Source organism: Lithobates pipiens, unplaced genomic scaffold (assembly GCF_037356315.1).
Source record: "Lithobates pipiens isolate NorthernLeopardFrog02 unplaced genomic scaffold, aLitPip1_a1.2 Scaffold_23, whole genome shotgun sequence".
Taxonomy (NCBI): Eukaryota; Metazoa; Chordata; class Amphibia; order Anura; family Ranidae; genus Lithobates; species Lithobates pipiens.
Window position 1 is genome coordinate 245,290,101 of NW_027507785.1, and position 16,495 is coordinate 245,306,595.

Here is a 16,495-nt window from a genome sequence, read left to right on the forward strand (position 1 = left end):
CTGCCTTCAGCCTGGTGGATTCTGCCCCCTTCCGTGAATGTGCACAATGGCGGGTTCCCAGTTGCTACTACTTTTTATGTAAGGCCATTACATCTCTCTACCATCACGTGGAAGGGAATGTTCTGGCTACGTTGGGCAGTCAGCCGTAAAATCCACCTTAATACTGACACGTGGTCCAGCAAGCATGAGCAGGGATGATATATTTTGTTCACAGTACAGTATCGCTGCTTGCAACTCGAAAGGATGCAGAACAGGGCTTGGTGCTCCAGCTTGCTGTGCCCCCACATCTCCATACAGCTGGTGGTGATGATGCCAGACCTGTGAGCTCTATCCCCTCCTCTTCCTCCACCACCACCATGACCTTCTCTGCTATTCCCAGAGTCAGGCTAAAAGGTGCCATGCAGTGCTTTAGCTGGTGTGTTTAGGGGACAGGAACCACACCGAAGCAGAGATTCTTGTATCTCTGCAGGGACAGGCCCAAAGGTGGTTCACACCACGCCAGCTGGAGCCAGGAATAGTGGTGTGCGATAATAGCTCAAACCTCCTGTCCCCCCTTAGGGAAAGTTGACACATGCCATGCTTGGCATATGTCCATAATTTGGTGGTGCAGCATTTACTAAATACGTACCCAGGGTTGTAAGATGTGCCAAAGCTGGCCAGAAGAGTTCGTGGCCATTTCAGGCAGTCATACACAGCCAGTGCTTGGTTGGCTGAAATTCCACAGGAAATCCACCTGCCCGTAAACCACCTGATTTGTGACATGCCCACCAGGTGGAACTCAAATTTGTCAATGCTGCAGCGGCTATACACACAGCAGAGGGCCATCAGCGAGTACCTGTGCAAATATACGGCACAACGACAGGCTCAGGCCGCCTCAGCTTTTTTTCCCCACACCAATGGCTGATAATTAAGGATGCATGCACTGTATTGTCACCATTTGAGGAGGCCACAAGAATGGTGAGTTTGATCAATCAAAAAAATTAACGATTAATCAAAGAATTAATCTTTAATTTCCACAGCCCTAGATTTTATTAAACATTTTTTCCTGACTCCAGTAGGTTACAGTGTCATAGAAAATGTAGTTTTGAATCTTCTGTTAGTCAAGAGAGCAGCGTTAGAGAAGGCGTCCGCCTAAGTGAGGCATTTTTGGAATTTTTTTAGTCCTTTCCTCCCAGGGCTGTCAGCTTCCACATCCCATCGGGAGTGTCTGCATCACATGGTGGACGATTACCTCTGGGCGAAAACAGAGATGGAGAGCTTTCCAGCTGATGATCCACTGACTTACTGGGTCATGAGAATAGACCACTGGAAAGAACTTGTCCAGTATCCTATTGAGTTGATGGGCTGCCCTGCATCTAGAGTGCTATCAGAATGGGCATTCAGTGCTGCAGGAGGTTTTGTTACTGATCATAGAACGCGTCTGTCTACAGACTCATTCCAGTCCTGGATTAACATCTATGAAGCCCCTGATGCTGATGTCACCGATTAAGTCTTTTTGGGATGTGGAATCTCTGCAGGACTTCGAGACTGCTTAGCTTTGAGGGTGTTCAATCATTTCATCTGGAAGAATGTTTTTGGTATAGGTTTCATAGGCACAATTAACACCCAAAGATCAATTTTTCAGCACCTGTTTGACAGGTGCATATTATTGCAATTCTTTTTGCCTTTATCAAGAGCACCTCTATAGGGTTACGGTGGGAAGGTGCCCCCGACAATCAAAGAGTAATTTTTCTGCACCTGTTTGACAGGTGCATATGATTGCACTTTTTTACAGCTAGACCAATTATTGCTTTCATCAAGAGTACCGCTATAGGGTTAGGGTGGGAAGACGCCACTGACACCCAAAGACCAATTTTTACGTTACTTCTATACAAAGTCAAAGTGACACCAGAATGTATCCAGAAAATCTCTAATCTTGTTCCCAGTGCACTACATTGTAGCCTCATCATACACACTGGCTCCCCAGCTGTTGCTGAGGAAAATAAAGGCAGCTTGCTGGGAAAATGACATTTTTTTTGGGCTTCATAAATGCAATTATTGCTGCAGGCAAATTCTAGACATGGTATAAATCTGCCATTTTACAGGCAGACTAAGGGGACCCCCCAGGCATTGTAAGGAATTTTTCATTTTAATGCTTTCAATTTAAAAATAAAAAAATCACTGCTCATTTAAATATGACATTTTTTACAAACTTTTTTTTTTTATTGATACATGTCCCCCAGGGCAGGACCCGGACCCCTATAACCATTGTATGTTCAATTACTTGCATATAGGCCTTCAAAATGGGCACTTTTAATTTTTGACGTTCGGGTCCCATTGACCCATCCCTAGTCAGTATGCTCCAAATCCCCTTGTGATGCCACCGCCAGAGCAGCGAGGAGGCAAAGAGATAGTGGGCAGGATGGCCTGGAAGATCAGCTCCTAGAATGCAAGAGGAGGGTGGCTGAATTGGTACAGGAAGATAATTGTGACCACCATGGGGGGGCGGGAGGCATTGTTTCGATATCCACTGATTGTTAAGAAAGCTATTCAATGGTTGTTTAGGATGCCGAGTGGGTACCTGCTCCTTAACAACCAGCATATTTTTGCTACATGTAAAACACTTAGTGGGTGCATCTTTGGTGTGCTTTTAAAAGTTTACCAAAGATGCAGCGCATTTATGTGAAATGTCATATAAGATTTAAAGGGAAATACTTTGAATGCATTTTTGTCATGCTGGAAAGATGTGTTCCAGCACAGCAAAAGCACATCCGTTTGAAATTGGGGTCTTAAGCCTGAGGCCGCGTACACACGGGCGGACTGTTCGCCCAACCTTGTCCGCTGAACAGTGTTTGGGCGGACAGTCCGCTCGGAAAGTCCGCCCATTTCGAGCGCGTGTACAGGTAGGCGGGGCCCGCGAAGGAGACGTCGCGGGCTCCGCCGCCTGGAATGGGCTTAAAGGGGAACCCCAACGCCGAAAAAAATCGGCGTGGGGGTTCCCCCAAAGTCCACACCAGACCCTTGTCCGAGCACGCCACCCGGCCGGCCAGGAAAGGGGGGCGAGCGAGCGCGCCCCCCCTCCTGAGCCTTACCAGGCCGCGTGCCCTCAACATGGGGGGGTGCCTTGGGGAAGGGGGGGCCGCGCGGCCCCCCCACCCCAAAGCACCTTGTCCCCATGTTGATGAGGACAAGGGCCTCTTCCCGACAACCCTGGCCGTTGGTTGTCGGGGTCTGCGGGCGGGGGGCTTATCGGAATCCGGGAGCCCCCTTTAAGAAGGGGGCCCCCGGATACCGGCCCCCCACCCTATGTGAATGAGTATGGGGTACAATGTACCCCTACCCATTCACCTGTGAAATAAAGTACAAAAAAAAACACAACATAGGGAAAAAATATTTTATTGCACAGCTCCGGGGGTCTTCCGTCTTCGGGGGTCTTCTCGCCGGACTCCTCCGCTATGTGTGTGTAGCTCTTTTACTAGCGGAGGAGTCCGGCTTTCTTCCTCCCCGCCGCCGGCCTCTTCTCCCGACTTCGGGGGTCTTGTCCCCCTCTTCGGTTCTTCTGCCGGGCCACCGCGCCTTCTTCTAGCTCTTTTACAGGCGGTGGCCCGGTCTTCTGTCGCCGCTGCCTTCCGTTCTTCTGTCGCCGCCTTCGGTTCTTCTGCCGGGCCACCGCGCCTTCTTGTAGCTCTTTTACAGGCGGTGGCCCGGTCTTCTGTCGCCGCTGTCGTCGCCGCCGCCGCCGCCTTCCGTTCTTGTTCTTCTTCTTCTTCTTCTCCTGGAGATGTTGACTCGACGAGCTCTCCGGCCGGAATGCCAGAGCCGCGCTGTGCGGTCACTTATATAGTGACAATGGGGCGGTGTCACATGGTATATGTCACATGGGTTGGTCACATGGGTTGATGTCACATGGGGACTATGACATCGTAAGGGGGCGGGGTCACCATGTGACCAACCCATGTGACATATACCATGTGACACCGCCCCATTGTCACTATATAAGTGACCGCACAGCGCGGCTCTGGCATTCCGGCCGGAGAGCTCGTCGAGTCAACATCTCCAGGAGAAGAAGAAGAAGAAGAACAAGAACGGAAGGCGGCGGCGGCGGCGACGACAGCGGCGACAGAAGACCGGGCCACCGCCTGTAAAAGAGCTACAAGAAGGCGCGGTGGCCCGGCAGACGAACCGAAGGCGGCGACAGAAGAACGGAAGGCAGCGGCGACAGAAGACCGGGCCACCGCCTGTAAAAGAGCTAGAAGAAGGCGTGGTGGCCCGGCAGAAGAACCGAAGAGGGGGACAAGACCCCCGAAGTCGGGAGAAGAGGCCGGCGGCGGGGAGGAAGAAAGCCGGACTCCTCCGCTAGTAAAAGAGCTACACACACATAGCGGAGGAGTCCGGCGAGAAGACCCCCGAAGACGGAAGACCCCCGGAGCTGTGCAATAAAATATTTTTTCTCGTGTGTTGTGTTTTTTTTTTGGGTACTTTTATTTCACAGGTGAATGGGTAGGGGTACATTGTACCCCATACTCATTCACATAGGGTGGGGGGCCGGTATCCGGGGGCCCCCTTCTTAAAGGGGGCTCCCGGATTCCGATAAGCCCCCCGCCCGCAGACCCCGACAACCAACGGCCAGGGTTGTCGGGAAGAGGCCCTTGTCCTCATCAACATGGGGACAAGGTGCTTTGGGGTGGGGGGGCCGCGCGGCCCCCCCTTCCCCAAGGCACCCCCCCATGTTGAGGGCACGCGGCCTGGTACGGCTCAGGAGGGGGGGCGCGCTCGCTCGCCCCCCTTTCCTGGCCGGCCGGGTAGCGTGCTCGGACAAGGGTCTGTTGTGGACTTTGGGGGGACCCCACGCCGATTTTTTTCGGCGTTGGGGTTCCCCTTTAAGCCCATTCCAGGCGGCGGAGCCCGCGACGTCTCCTTCGCGGGCCCCGCCTACCTGTACACGCGCTCGAAATGGGCGGATTTGCCTCCTCCTTACGTGGGCGAGTCCGTTCATTTCAAAAGTTGAGCGAACTGTTTGGCAAACAGTTCGCTGAAACAGTCCGCTCGTGTGTGGGCAAGTCCGCTCATGCAAATTTTGAGCGGACTGTTTGCCGAAACTGTTTGACGAACAAGGTTGGGCAAACAGTCCGCGCGTGTGTACGCGGCCTGACTGGTTGCTGTATGCATAAGTTTTGTTTTGTTCTAAAATCCTTCTTACCATTTGGAATAACACTGTTCTAGGCTCAGCCCCTGTATTCACACCTAGGCTAGGTTGACATTATGTGTCTGTACGTGTTTTATTTATCTATTTAAAAAAAAAAAAGTATGTTGTTTTTTTTTTATGCATTCCCATTGAAATCTATGGGGCCAGAGATGCACATTGTTGCACAGTGTGAAGGGATCCCCTGTAAACAAACAGAAATCTTGTTGTGTATCAGCCAACATTTGTAAAATTGCACAGGTGTGAACAGGGACTTAACAGATCTTGTCTCCTTCTGTGACAAAGATGTGGCCTCCTTGTCCCATCTTTGTCATTTTGAACAATTGTGTTAGGTCTAGTGTGTAATAAGTAGGGGTGCAACGGATCAGAAAACACACGGATCAGATCGTTCCTTGGATCAGAGTCACGGATCACATCATTTTTCGGATCAGCAAATAATAATTGAATTTGCAAAAAAACCTGTGAAAATTCCACCACCATATAGTCCCCACTGTAATATCCACAATCTTCCCACTGTAATATCCACGTCATCTCCCCCACTATAATATTGGCTGAGTATGGCTGGATACGGCCGAGTAAGGCTGGATACGGCTGGGTATTGGCGAGTATGGCTGGGTATCACCGAGTATTGCAAGGTATGGCAGGGTATTGCAGAGTATTGGCAGGGTATTGCAGAGTATTGGCAGGGTGTTGCAGAGTATTGCAGGGTATTGCAGGGTATTGCAGAGTATGGCAGGGTATTGCAGAGTATTGGCAGTGTATGGAAGAGTATTGGCAGGGTATTTCAGAGTATTGGCAGGGTATTTCAGAGTAATGGCAGGGTATTTCAGAGTATTGGCAGGGTATTTCAGAGTAATGGCAGGGTATTTCAGAGTATTGGCAGGGTATTTCAGAGTATTGGTAGGGTGTTGCAGAGTATTGGCAGGGTGTTGCATGACATGACGCCAGTTTGTGTACAAGTGATCACTCCATCATTTGTCATACAAGTGTGAACTGGACCTTGCAGACTCTGCAACAAACATGCTTTGTGACCACATAATGCTTCATTGCACATGTGAACAAGCCCATACAGACAGGCACAGTCACTCACAAACAGACACAAGACCTACACACAAACACAGACATACACACTTCCTCTGCTTGGAAAGTGTTGAATGGGCTGTCCCCACCCAACTTCTCTTCCCCTCCAATCAGCAGAAAGTGGGTGTTCTGCTCCGGAATTTAAATGGGCATTCCTTGCCTATAGCCCCCCCTCTAATTTGCAACAGGAGGATGGAGGAAGGAGTTTCTCATTCTACTGCAGTTTGCTGGTCCACTTGGCCTCTGTGGGTCCTGATTTCCAATGATGATGTTGCTCTGAGGCCGCCCACAGGCAGTAACTGGTATACGTAGGCCCCCCTACTGACCTGATGGGGCCCGGGTCCAGTACAAGAGGGCTGCCTGTACCCCAGAGTATACAAGAAGATATCAGTTCACAAGATTTCTGGCAAAATCAACAGGTTTTTATTTTTTGCATACTTGAACAAATATAACAGAATGGTGGTGTATTTAACAGACCAAATGGGAGTTCACATAAAACATTTTGTTTTATTTCTACAGAAGCCAGGCTGGCTCTGAAGACTTACATAAGTTTTATTCAGCAAACCATCTCAGACCCTGAAAAGGTTCAAGGGAGACTCCATAAAGAAGATAAGGTATATTAGCAGAAATATACTGTTTCCTATAGAGTAGATCACTGAACATAATCTTTAACTATTTTGACTCACCCCTGTATACCTGCTATGGACCAGAGCAATTTTTACATTTCTGCTCAGTGACTGTTTATTCTGTAATATCTTTGTTATTGCTTATTATGACAAAGAAAGATATCTATATATTTTATATACAGTATCTCACAAAAGTGAGTACACCCCTCATATTTTTGTAAATATTTTATTCTTTCTTTTCATGTGACAACACTGAAGAACTTACACTTTGCTACAATGTAAAGTTGTGAGTGTACAGCTTGTATAACAGTGTAAATTTGCTGTCACCTCAAATTAACTCAACACACAGCCATTAATGTCTAAACCGCTAGCAACAAAAGTGAGTACACCCCTAAATGAAAATGTCCAAATTGGGCCCAAGTAACTATTTTTCTTCCCCAGTATCATGTGACTCGTTAGTGTTACAAGGTCTCAGGTGTGAATGAGGAGCAGGTGTGTTAAATTTGGTGTTATCACTCTCACTCTCTCATACTGGTCACTGGAAATTCAACATGGCACTTCATGACAAAAAACTCTCTGGGGATCTGAAAAAAAGAATTATTGATCTACATAAAGATGGCCTAGGCTATAAGAAGATTGCCAAGACCCTGAAACTGAGCTGCAGCACTGTGACCAAGGCCATAGAGCGGTTTAACAGGACAGGTTCCACTCAGAACAGGCCTCTTCATGGTTGACTAAAGAAGTTGAGTGCACATGCTCAGCCTCATATCCAGAGGTTGTCTTTGGGAAATAGACATATGAGTGCTGCCAGCATTGCTGCAGAGGTTAAAGGGGTGGGGGGTCAGCCTGTCAGGGCTCAGACTATACGCCTCACACTGCATCAAATGCATCTGCATGGCTGTCATCCCAGAAGGAAGCCTCTTCTAAAGATGATGCACAAGAAAGCCTGCAAGCAGTTTGCTAAAGACAAGTAGACTAAGGACATGGATTACTGAAATCATGTCCTGTGGTCTGATGAGACCAAGATAAACTTATTTGGTTCAGATGGTGTCAAGCGTGTGGCAGCAACCAGGTGAGGAATACAAAGACAAGTGTTTCTTGCCTAAAGTCAAGCATGGTGGTGGGAGTGTCATGGTCTGGGGCTGCATGAGTGCTGCCGGCACTGGAGAGCTACAGTTCATTGAGGGAACCATGAATGTCAACATGTAATGTGACATACTGAAGCAAAGCATGGTCCTCTCCCTTCAGAGACTGGGCTGCAGGGCAGTATTCCAACATAACAACCCAAAACACACCTCCAAGACGACCACTGCCTTGTTAAAGAAGCTGAGGGTAAAGGTGATGGACTGGCAAGCATATCTCCAGACCTAAACCCTATTGAACATCTGTGGGGCATCCTTAAACAAAAGGTGGAGGAGCGCAAGGTCTCTAACATCCACCAGCTCTATAATGTCTTCATGGAGGAGTGAAAGATGACTCCAGCAACAACCTGTGAGGCTCTGGTGAAGTCCATGCTCAAGAGGGTTAAGGCAGTGCTGGAAAATAATAGTGGCCACACAAAATATTGACAATTTGTACATTTTCACTTAGAGGTGTACTCACTTTTGTTGCCAGCGGTTTAGACATTAATGGCTGTGTGAAAAGATATAATAAAATATTTACAAAAATGTGAGGGGTATACTTGTGTGTGTGTGTGTGTGTGTGTGTGTGTGTGTGTGTATATATATATATATAAAATTTTCCACGCGCCCACTCATATTTTGCAAGTGGAAAATGAGGGCTGGCGAGGAGCTGGGCTGCCTGGGAGGTGGGGGGGCTAGCACCGCCAGTGGGCGGGGTTGACCGGGAGCCGTTCTCCCGGTGGAAACATGCATGGAGTTGAGGGAGAGCTGCGGGATCACCGAGTGGTAAAACACGCTGTAACAGCTTACATTGAAACTGTCTCCGCTCTGCTCACTCTCACACCGCCTCGCCTCCTCCTAACCCCCGTGCCTGTGATAGACAGAATGCGGGTCCAATGCTGGGATGCATTTTGTTTATTACAGGCATGGGGTTAGGAGGAGGCGGGCTGTGTGAGAGTGAGCAGAGCGGAGACAGTTTCAATGTAAGCTGTTACAGCGTGTATTACCGCTCTGTGATCCCGCGGCTCTTCTCTAACTCCAGTCACTATCCAGCCACCCCTCTCACTTCCTCCGCCCTGGTAAGGCTAAAATGGGGCAATGTAAGGCTGCAATGGAGGCACAGTGAGGCTGCAATTTGGGGCATGGTGAGGCTGCAATGTGGGGCACGGTGAAGCTGCAATGTGGGGCATGGTGAGGCTGCAATGTGGGGAACGGTGAGGCTGCAATGTGGGGCACAGTGAGGCTGCAATGTGGGGTACGGCGAGGCTTCAATGTGGGGCACGGCGAGGCTACAATGTGGGGCACAGCGGGGCTGCAATTTGGGCCACGGCGAGGCTGCAATTTGGGGCACGGCGAGGCTACAATGTGGGGCACGGCGAGGCTGCAATGTGGGGTAGAATGAGGCTGCAATATGGGGCACGGTGGGTCTGCAATGTGGGGCACGGTGAGGCTACAATGTGGGGCACAGTGAGGCTACAATGTGTGGCACGGTGAGACTGCAATTTGGGGCACGGTGAGGCTACAATGAGGGGCACGGTGAGGCTACAATGTGGGGCACGGTGAGGCTGCAATTTGGGGCACGGTGAGGCTACAATGTGGGGCACGATGAGGCTGCAATGTGGGGTACGATGAGGCTGCAATGTGGGGCACGATGAGGCTGCAATGTGGGGCACGGTGAGGCTACAATGTGGGGCACGGTGAGGCTACAATGTGGGGCACGGTGAGGCTGCAATTTGGGGCATGGTGAGGCTACAATGTGGGGCACGGTGAGGCTACAATGTGGTGCACAGTGATGCTGCAATGTGGGGCCCGGTGAGGCTACAATGTGGGGCACAGTGAGGCTGAATTTGGGGCACGGTGAGGCTACAATGTGGGGCACGGTGAGGCTACAATGTGGGGCACAGTGAGGCTGCAATGTTGCTCATGGTGAGGCTACAATCTGGGGCACGGTGAGGCAACACTGAGGGGCACGGTGAGGCTATAATGTGGGGCACAGTGAGGCTGCAATGATGGGCACACGTCACACTGCACTGATGGGCACAAGGTGATCCTGCATTACAAAAATTTATTTTTGTAAGTTAATTCTGCATAAAACATTTAAGTGTCATTTCATGAGATAATTTATGATGGCGTGATTAGGGGCGGGGCAGGGGAAGGGTTGGGTGGCGAAACTGGTGGCAAGTAACCCTTGAGACCTGGCTAGTAGCTCAAGACTTGAAATTTTGAGCCTGCCCTGTGTATGTGTATATATATATATATATATATATATATATATATATATATGTATGTATATATATATAAAATACGGTATTTATTGTCCCCAGAACAGTAATAAATGGAGACACTCTCACTTTGGTGAGATTTCCTTTTACTTTACAATGGCAGCTCTCTGTTCTAAAACATGTAAAAAATGTAAATGTGCACATGAACAGGTCGATATACAAACCAGTATAAAGGGTGTCCCCAGCACACTTTCAACATAGTCAGCAAAAAAAGTTGTGTGTTTTTTTCTTGGGGGGGGGGGGGGGGCTGGCAAGCTCGGGGCCCATTCACACTAGGTGCAGTTACCTGCTTTTCCACATGCGTTTATTTCTTTCAGAACTTAGCTATGAATGCTTGGAAAGCCAAAAATGAATGGCTGGAGAACAACAAAAATGCAACGACACAAGACTTTGTAGACCAGAAGCTGCAACTGGAAAGCACAATGCAGTCTGTCTTCACAAAACTTAATACACCACGTAAGAGTTTTTCTTTTTTTTGTAGCAGCTGTGTTTAACCACTCCAGCCCCGGAAGGATTTACCCCTTAATGACCAGGCCATTTTTTGCAATACGGCACTGCAACGTTTTAACTGAGAATTGCACGTTTGTTCGACGCTGTACCTGAACAAAATTGTTGTCCTTTTTTTTCCCCAGAAATAAAGTTTTCTTTTGGTGATATTTGATCACCCCCCTTTTTTTGCGCTATAAACAAAAAAAGACCAACAATTTAAAAAAAAAAAACAATATTTTTTTATTTTTGCAAGAATAGATATCCAAAAAAAATGTAAAAAAACGAATTTCTTCATCAGTTTAGGCCAATATGTATTCTACATATTTTTGATACAAAAAATCACAATACGTGTTTATTGATTGGTTTGCGCAAAAGTTATAGCTTCTATAAAATAGGGGATAGATTTATGGCATTTTTTTTTTTACTAGTAATGGCAGTGATCAGTGATTTTTAGTGGGACTGTGACATTGCAGCGGACAGATCAGACACTTTTGACCCTTTTGGGACTAGTGACATTTATATCAGTGCTATAAAAATGTACCGATTACTGTATAAATTACACTGGCAGGGAAGGGTTTAACACTAGGGGGCGATCAAGGGGTTAAGTGTGTCCTAGGGAGGTGTTTCTAACTGTGGGGGGAGGGGACTGACTGGAAGTACAGAGAGATCGCTATTCCTGATCGCTAGGAACAGACAATCACACTGTACTCCCCTAACAGAATGGGGATCTGCTTTGTTTACATTGACAGATCCCCGTTCTTCCTCCCTGTGGAGCAATCACAGGTGCTCCAGCGCCAGAGCACCCAGGGTGTGTCTATTAAACAAACTGCCGTACTGGTATGGCGATTCGCACAATAGAGTTGACCTGCTGCCGTATATCGGCAGGGGCTGGTCGGCAAAGATTAAGATTTCATCCTAGTAGTAAAAGGCTGCAGTCACTAAGTTGCAGGATCAATATCAATGACCTTTAGGCTCCATTCGCACTTGTAGGACTCCAAAGTTGTGCCGACTTTGGAGTACAACTTTGGTGCAAATTTGGATGGGTGCATCTTGGATACAACTTTGGCTTTGACCAGTGATAATGTTGCATTGTATAACATTCAGGTATGACCTTTGAGGGTTAACATTGAAGTCTATGTCCCTCACGTTGCATGAAAGTCTGACCAAGGTAGTTCATGAACTACTTAGAAGTCGCTGCAACTTTAAGTCACACATATATATAAATGGTTATCATTGGAAAACATGGGGAACGACTTGTCATGTGATTTTGATGTCCAAAGTTGCATGGCAAGTCCCACAAGTGTGAACAGAGCCTTATATCACATTTTTTTTTGGGGGGGGGGGGGGTTAAATATCCTTTAGGCTAAGTTTCCACCATTTCAACCCTAAAGTTGCGCAATTTACAGTGCAACTTTGCAATGCAATTTTTGATGCGATGTCATGCAACCCGTGAGATCCACGTGAGGACAAGTCGCACAACAACTCGCAGTTGTGGAAACAGAGCGACACATGAAGTTGCATGACAAGTCAAAATCCATGTATTTCAATGGTCCCTGTTCTAATTTGTTGCGACTAAAGTCGCAGCGATTCCAAAGAAGGTTTTTGCAATTTTTTGTTTTGACTTCGGTCGCATGGATCTCACCAGTCGCGTGACATTGCATCAAAAATCGCATTGCAAAGTCGCGCTGTAAATCGCAATAGTGGAAACCCAGCCTAGAGGATATTTAAATAGGAATTTAATATATTGCAGATTATCAGTCTTTAGATATGGAGGTAGCATTTGTTTTCATTTCAGGCTAAGAACATTTTCTGCAAATACAAAAAATAACTTTATTTTAACAGTCCTGTGTCCTTGTAACTTCATGTATGCTGATATGATATATCAAACAATCTTAGCTGTTTTTTTTTTCATTTAGCTTCTGTGAACAACAAAAGAACAAAAAAAGTGATAAAGTGCAGGAGGGGTTAGCAAACCAAAGCAGCCTAGTGACAGCCATCGCTCCCACTATAGATACAGAGGGTCAGTGTAGCTACTCTAGGCAGATCGTAGATTACGCAACCACAGGTAGAAGGAAAGAAAATGGCTTGATTTCCCCATCAACACAGTCAATGTTGATAGGGAAATCCCTCCCACAGCGCTATTATGTTATGCTGATGGAGAGTCTTCACTGCTGGCAGAACACAATGATTAGTGTTACCAGCTATAGTCGGCGTCACTAATCATTCAGAAAAACAGTGACAGGCTGGTTGTACACAAGTCAGTCAATAGATCAACTTGTGTACAACCAGGGTCCATACATGGATTGAAATGAGTCCGGTTCCTGCTGAACCAATTCATGTATGGTCGGATATAGGCTAGGAAGTGTGTTATTCATATGACTTTAAGGTGAAAATAAAGAAAAAAATAAGCCTAAAAAGGAAACAAATCACATCTAGAACTAAAACGCTGCAATATACTTAAATTTTTGTGTTTAGATACAGAGGACAATACGATGAGGGGCAAATGCAGCAATGTGATCTAAGCTAAAAAATAAACACAAATCGGTCTATTTATGAATGTTAAAGTGGAGTTCCACCCCCAAAAAAATATTTATTAATGTGCTTAAAAAAAAAAATTTGAAGAAACTTTTTTTTTTTTTTTTTACTCACCTCTAAATGCCTGTTACGGTCCCTCGTAGTCTGCCTCCTTCGGCTTCTAGGCTTCTGACATCACTTCCCTCGGCGCAGGAAGGGAGATCACCTCTCCCCCCTCCCTCTTGTCAATCATCTGGGACACGTGACAGGTCCCAGATGATTGCACGGGCAGTCTCAGTGCGCAGCTCGCACATGCGCAGTGGGTGCCCGGTAAAGCCACAGCCAGGCGCCCACAGTTAAAATGCCGGCGCTGCCGAATGGAAGGGGAGACGAGCGGGGCTTAGATCCCCCGCATCGCTGGACCCTGGGACAGGTAAGTGTCCGATTATCAAAAGTCAGCAGCTGCAGTATTTTTTTTTTTTTAAGCTGAACACTGCTTTAAAACAAGATTGACATAACCTTCATCCTGAATTGACACATTTTTCCAATTGAATCCAAGTAGAAAAAAGTGTGAAGCCTCTGTGATTATACGAATCTTGCATTAAAGGGGATTGTGAAGCCAGAAGGTTTTTTTATCTTAAAGTGGAGTTCTGCCGCTGCTGTGTCTCCAGTGTGAAAGCCCCCACGGTCCAGCGCTATGGATGTACGAAGCCCCGCTCCACTCCCCCGGCTCTCAGAGACGCCGACATTCTGACTGTGGGTGCCCAGCTGTGGCTGCACAGCCGGGCACGCACTGCGCAATGCGCGAGCCATAAGGCTGCGCGCTGTCAATGGCTGGGCAATCTTCTAGGATCTGTGACGAGTCCCAGAAGATTGCAGGGAGGGAGGGGGGAGAGGTGAAATTCCTTCCAGCCCGCGGAGCCCCAGGAGGAAGTGGGAGCTGGATGCCTCTAAAAAGAGGGTATCCGCTCCCCCCCCCCAAAAAAATGACATGCCAAATGTGGCATGTCAGGGGGTCACCTTCACTTAAAGTGGAAGTTCCATTTTTGTGTGGAACTCCGCTTTATTGCATTCTTTGCATTAAGATAAAAAGCCTTCTGTGTGCAGAAGCCTCCCTCAGCCCCCTTAATACTTACCTGAGCCCCATCTCTATCCAGCGATGTCCACGAGTGTCTCAGTCATTCGAGACTCTCCTTCCTGATTGGCTGAGACACAGCAGCAGCACCATTGCACTGCTGCTGTCAATCAAAGTCAGTCAGCCAATCAGGAGAGAGAGGGGTGGGGCCAAACTGCAGCTCCCTGTCTGAATGGACACAGGGAGCTGTGACTCGGCTCGGGTGCCCCCATAGCAAGATGCTTGCTGTGGGGGCACTCGAGAGGAGGGGCCAAGAGAGCCGAAGATGGACCCGAGAAGAGGAGGATCTGGGCTGCTCTGTGCAAATCCACTGCAACAGAGCAGGTAAGTATAATAGGTTTGTTATTTTTATAGAAAAAAAAAAAACAAGACTTTACAATCACTTTAAAACATTTATAAATAGACCCCAAAATCTGAAATGTACAGCACCATTTACTGGAATTTTCTAGAATACTGGATTGTTTATATCATACATTTAAAAAAAGCAAATACACGGAAAACAATCTACATATTAAACAACTGCGTTCAAAAACAAAGTCTATAACCTACAGCTAAATAAAATAAAAATCTTTTGGGAATATGGAATTATTTATTTCATTTGAACATAAAATAGTTTTGAAAAAGTAACTTTGAATAAAGACATAGGAACCCTTTTATTATACTGAACAAGTGAGTAAAATCTGTACATGAAAACTAATTTGAGTTATGCCGTGTACACACGACCGGACTTTTCGACAGCAAAGTTCCGATAGAACGAATCCGTCTGAAAATTTGATCGTGTGTGGGCTTCATCGGACCTTTTCTGTCTAAAAATGTGATGGACTCTAGAAATAGAACATGTTTCAAATATTTCCGCCGGAATTAGTTCCTATCGAGAAAACCGTTCGTCTGTATGCAGGTCCGACAGACCAACAACGACGCAAGGGCAGCTATTGGCTACTGGCTATTGAACTTTTCTAGTCCCATCATACGTCATCACGTTAAACGATCGACTTTGGTGTGACCGTATGTAGGCAAGTCCGTTTCAGTGGAACTCCGTCGAAAAGTCAGTTGAAAAATCCGAGTTCATTCCGACGGAAAGTCCGGTCGTGTGTACGTGGCATTAGGCTTCTATTACAGAAAATAAATATATACTCTTTTTATTAATATCTGGAGCAATTTAAAATAATTATTGTTTGTTTTTCTTTAAAGGTACAGAAACCGGAAAATCCAAACGCTGATAAATGCTGAGCACCAGTTTCATTTTTTTGTTTGTTTGTTTTGTTTTTGGTTTTTATTTACTAAAGACTTGTATTTGGAGACAGAAAATTGTTTATTTTACTTCCTATACCACTCTTACTACCTATGTTTTTTTTTTCGTTTTGTTTTTTACTAACAACAGAAATTCTAATATTGTAAGTCTCCATTACTAAAATATCATATAAGTTTTAACATGTTAATGTAATTAAAAATGTTTTCAATGTTTCAAATATGACACCTTTATTAAAATACTGGTGACCCTGCCATGAGCATCCTTGTTCAAGCAATTCCTGTTATGGGGTGACAACCTTCTCCCAGTTGGGCTCCTGCATTGTCACCCTGTCACCAGCACCCTTGGTAGGCAGTAAGGATATGTGAAGGGTTAAGAATCAACATCCAATGTAGGCACTTTCGAGTAGCTTGTCATGGGTAATTCCAGCAATAGATTCCAAATTTTGTGCAAACTTTTAGGATACTAATTTAAAGATCTTGGGGTTACTAAAAAGAATATGCTCCAGATTCGGTCACTTTTGTGTGACGCGTTTCATCCAAAAGCAGATTTCTTTCTCCTTCACTGAGGGTAGGTACGGTTGGGTTAAAGTGTTACTAGCAGCAGGACACTAGCAAACATGAAAATGGCAAACCTGCCCTCCTGTATAACCCCTCCTCTACCAAGCATGGTCCTAGCAGGATGGACATCTTTTCTTTAGCTCAGCCACGAAAAGTTTTTTGTGCTAGCCTTTTTTTCTGCATGGAGTTCTCTTCCATTAACCGCTTGAAGATTTACCTCTATCCATGACCAGGCCATTTTTTGCGATATGGTTCTG

The 16,495-nt window shown here is 46.5% G+C and overlaps 1 protein-coding gene across 2 annotated transcripts in view; it reads left to right on the forward strand.

The window, feature by feature from the left end:
• ANKRD45 (ankyrin repeat domain 45) overlaps positions 1–15,932 on the forward strand; it is a 78,624-nt gene extending 62,692 nt beyond the window's left edge. For both annotated transcript variants that reach the window (XM_077452985.1, XM_077452987.1), the window contains exons 4-6: positions 6,782–6,876; positions 10,609–10,747; positions 15,621–15,932. In XM_077452985.1, coding sequence (XP_077309111.1) covers positions 6,782–6,876; positions 10,609–10,747; positions 15,621–15,649 — 263 coding nt within the window. In that variant the 3' untranslated portion in view covers positions 15,650–15,932. The remainder of the gene's footprint in view (positions 1–6,781; positions 6,877–10,608; positions 10,748–15,620) is intronic.
• Positions 15,933–16,495: the final 563 nt, after the last annotated feature.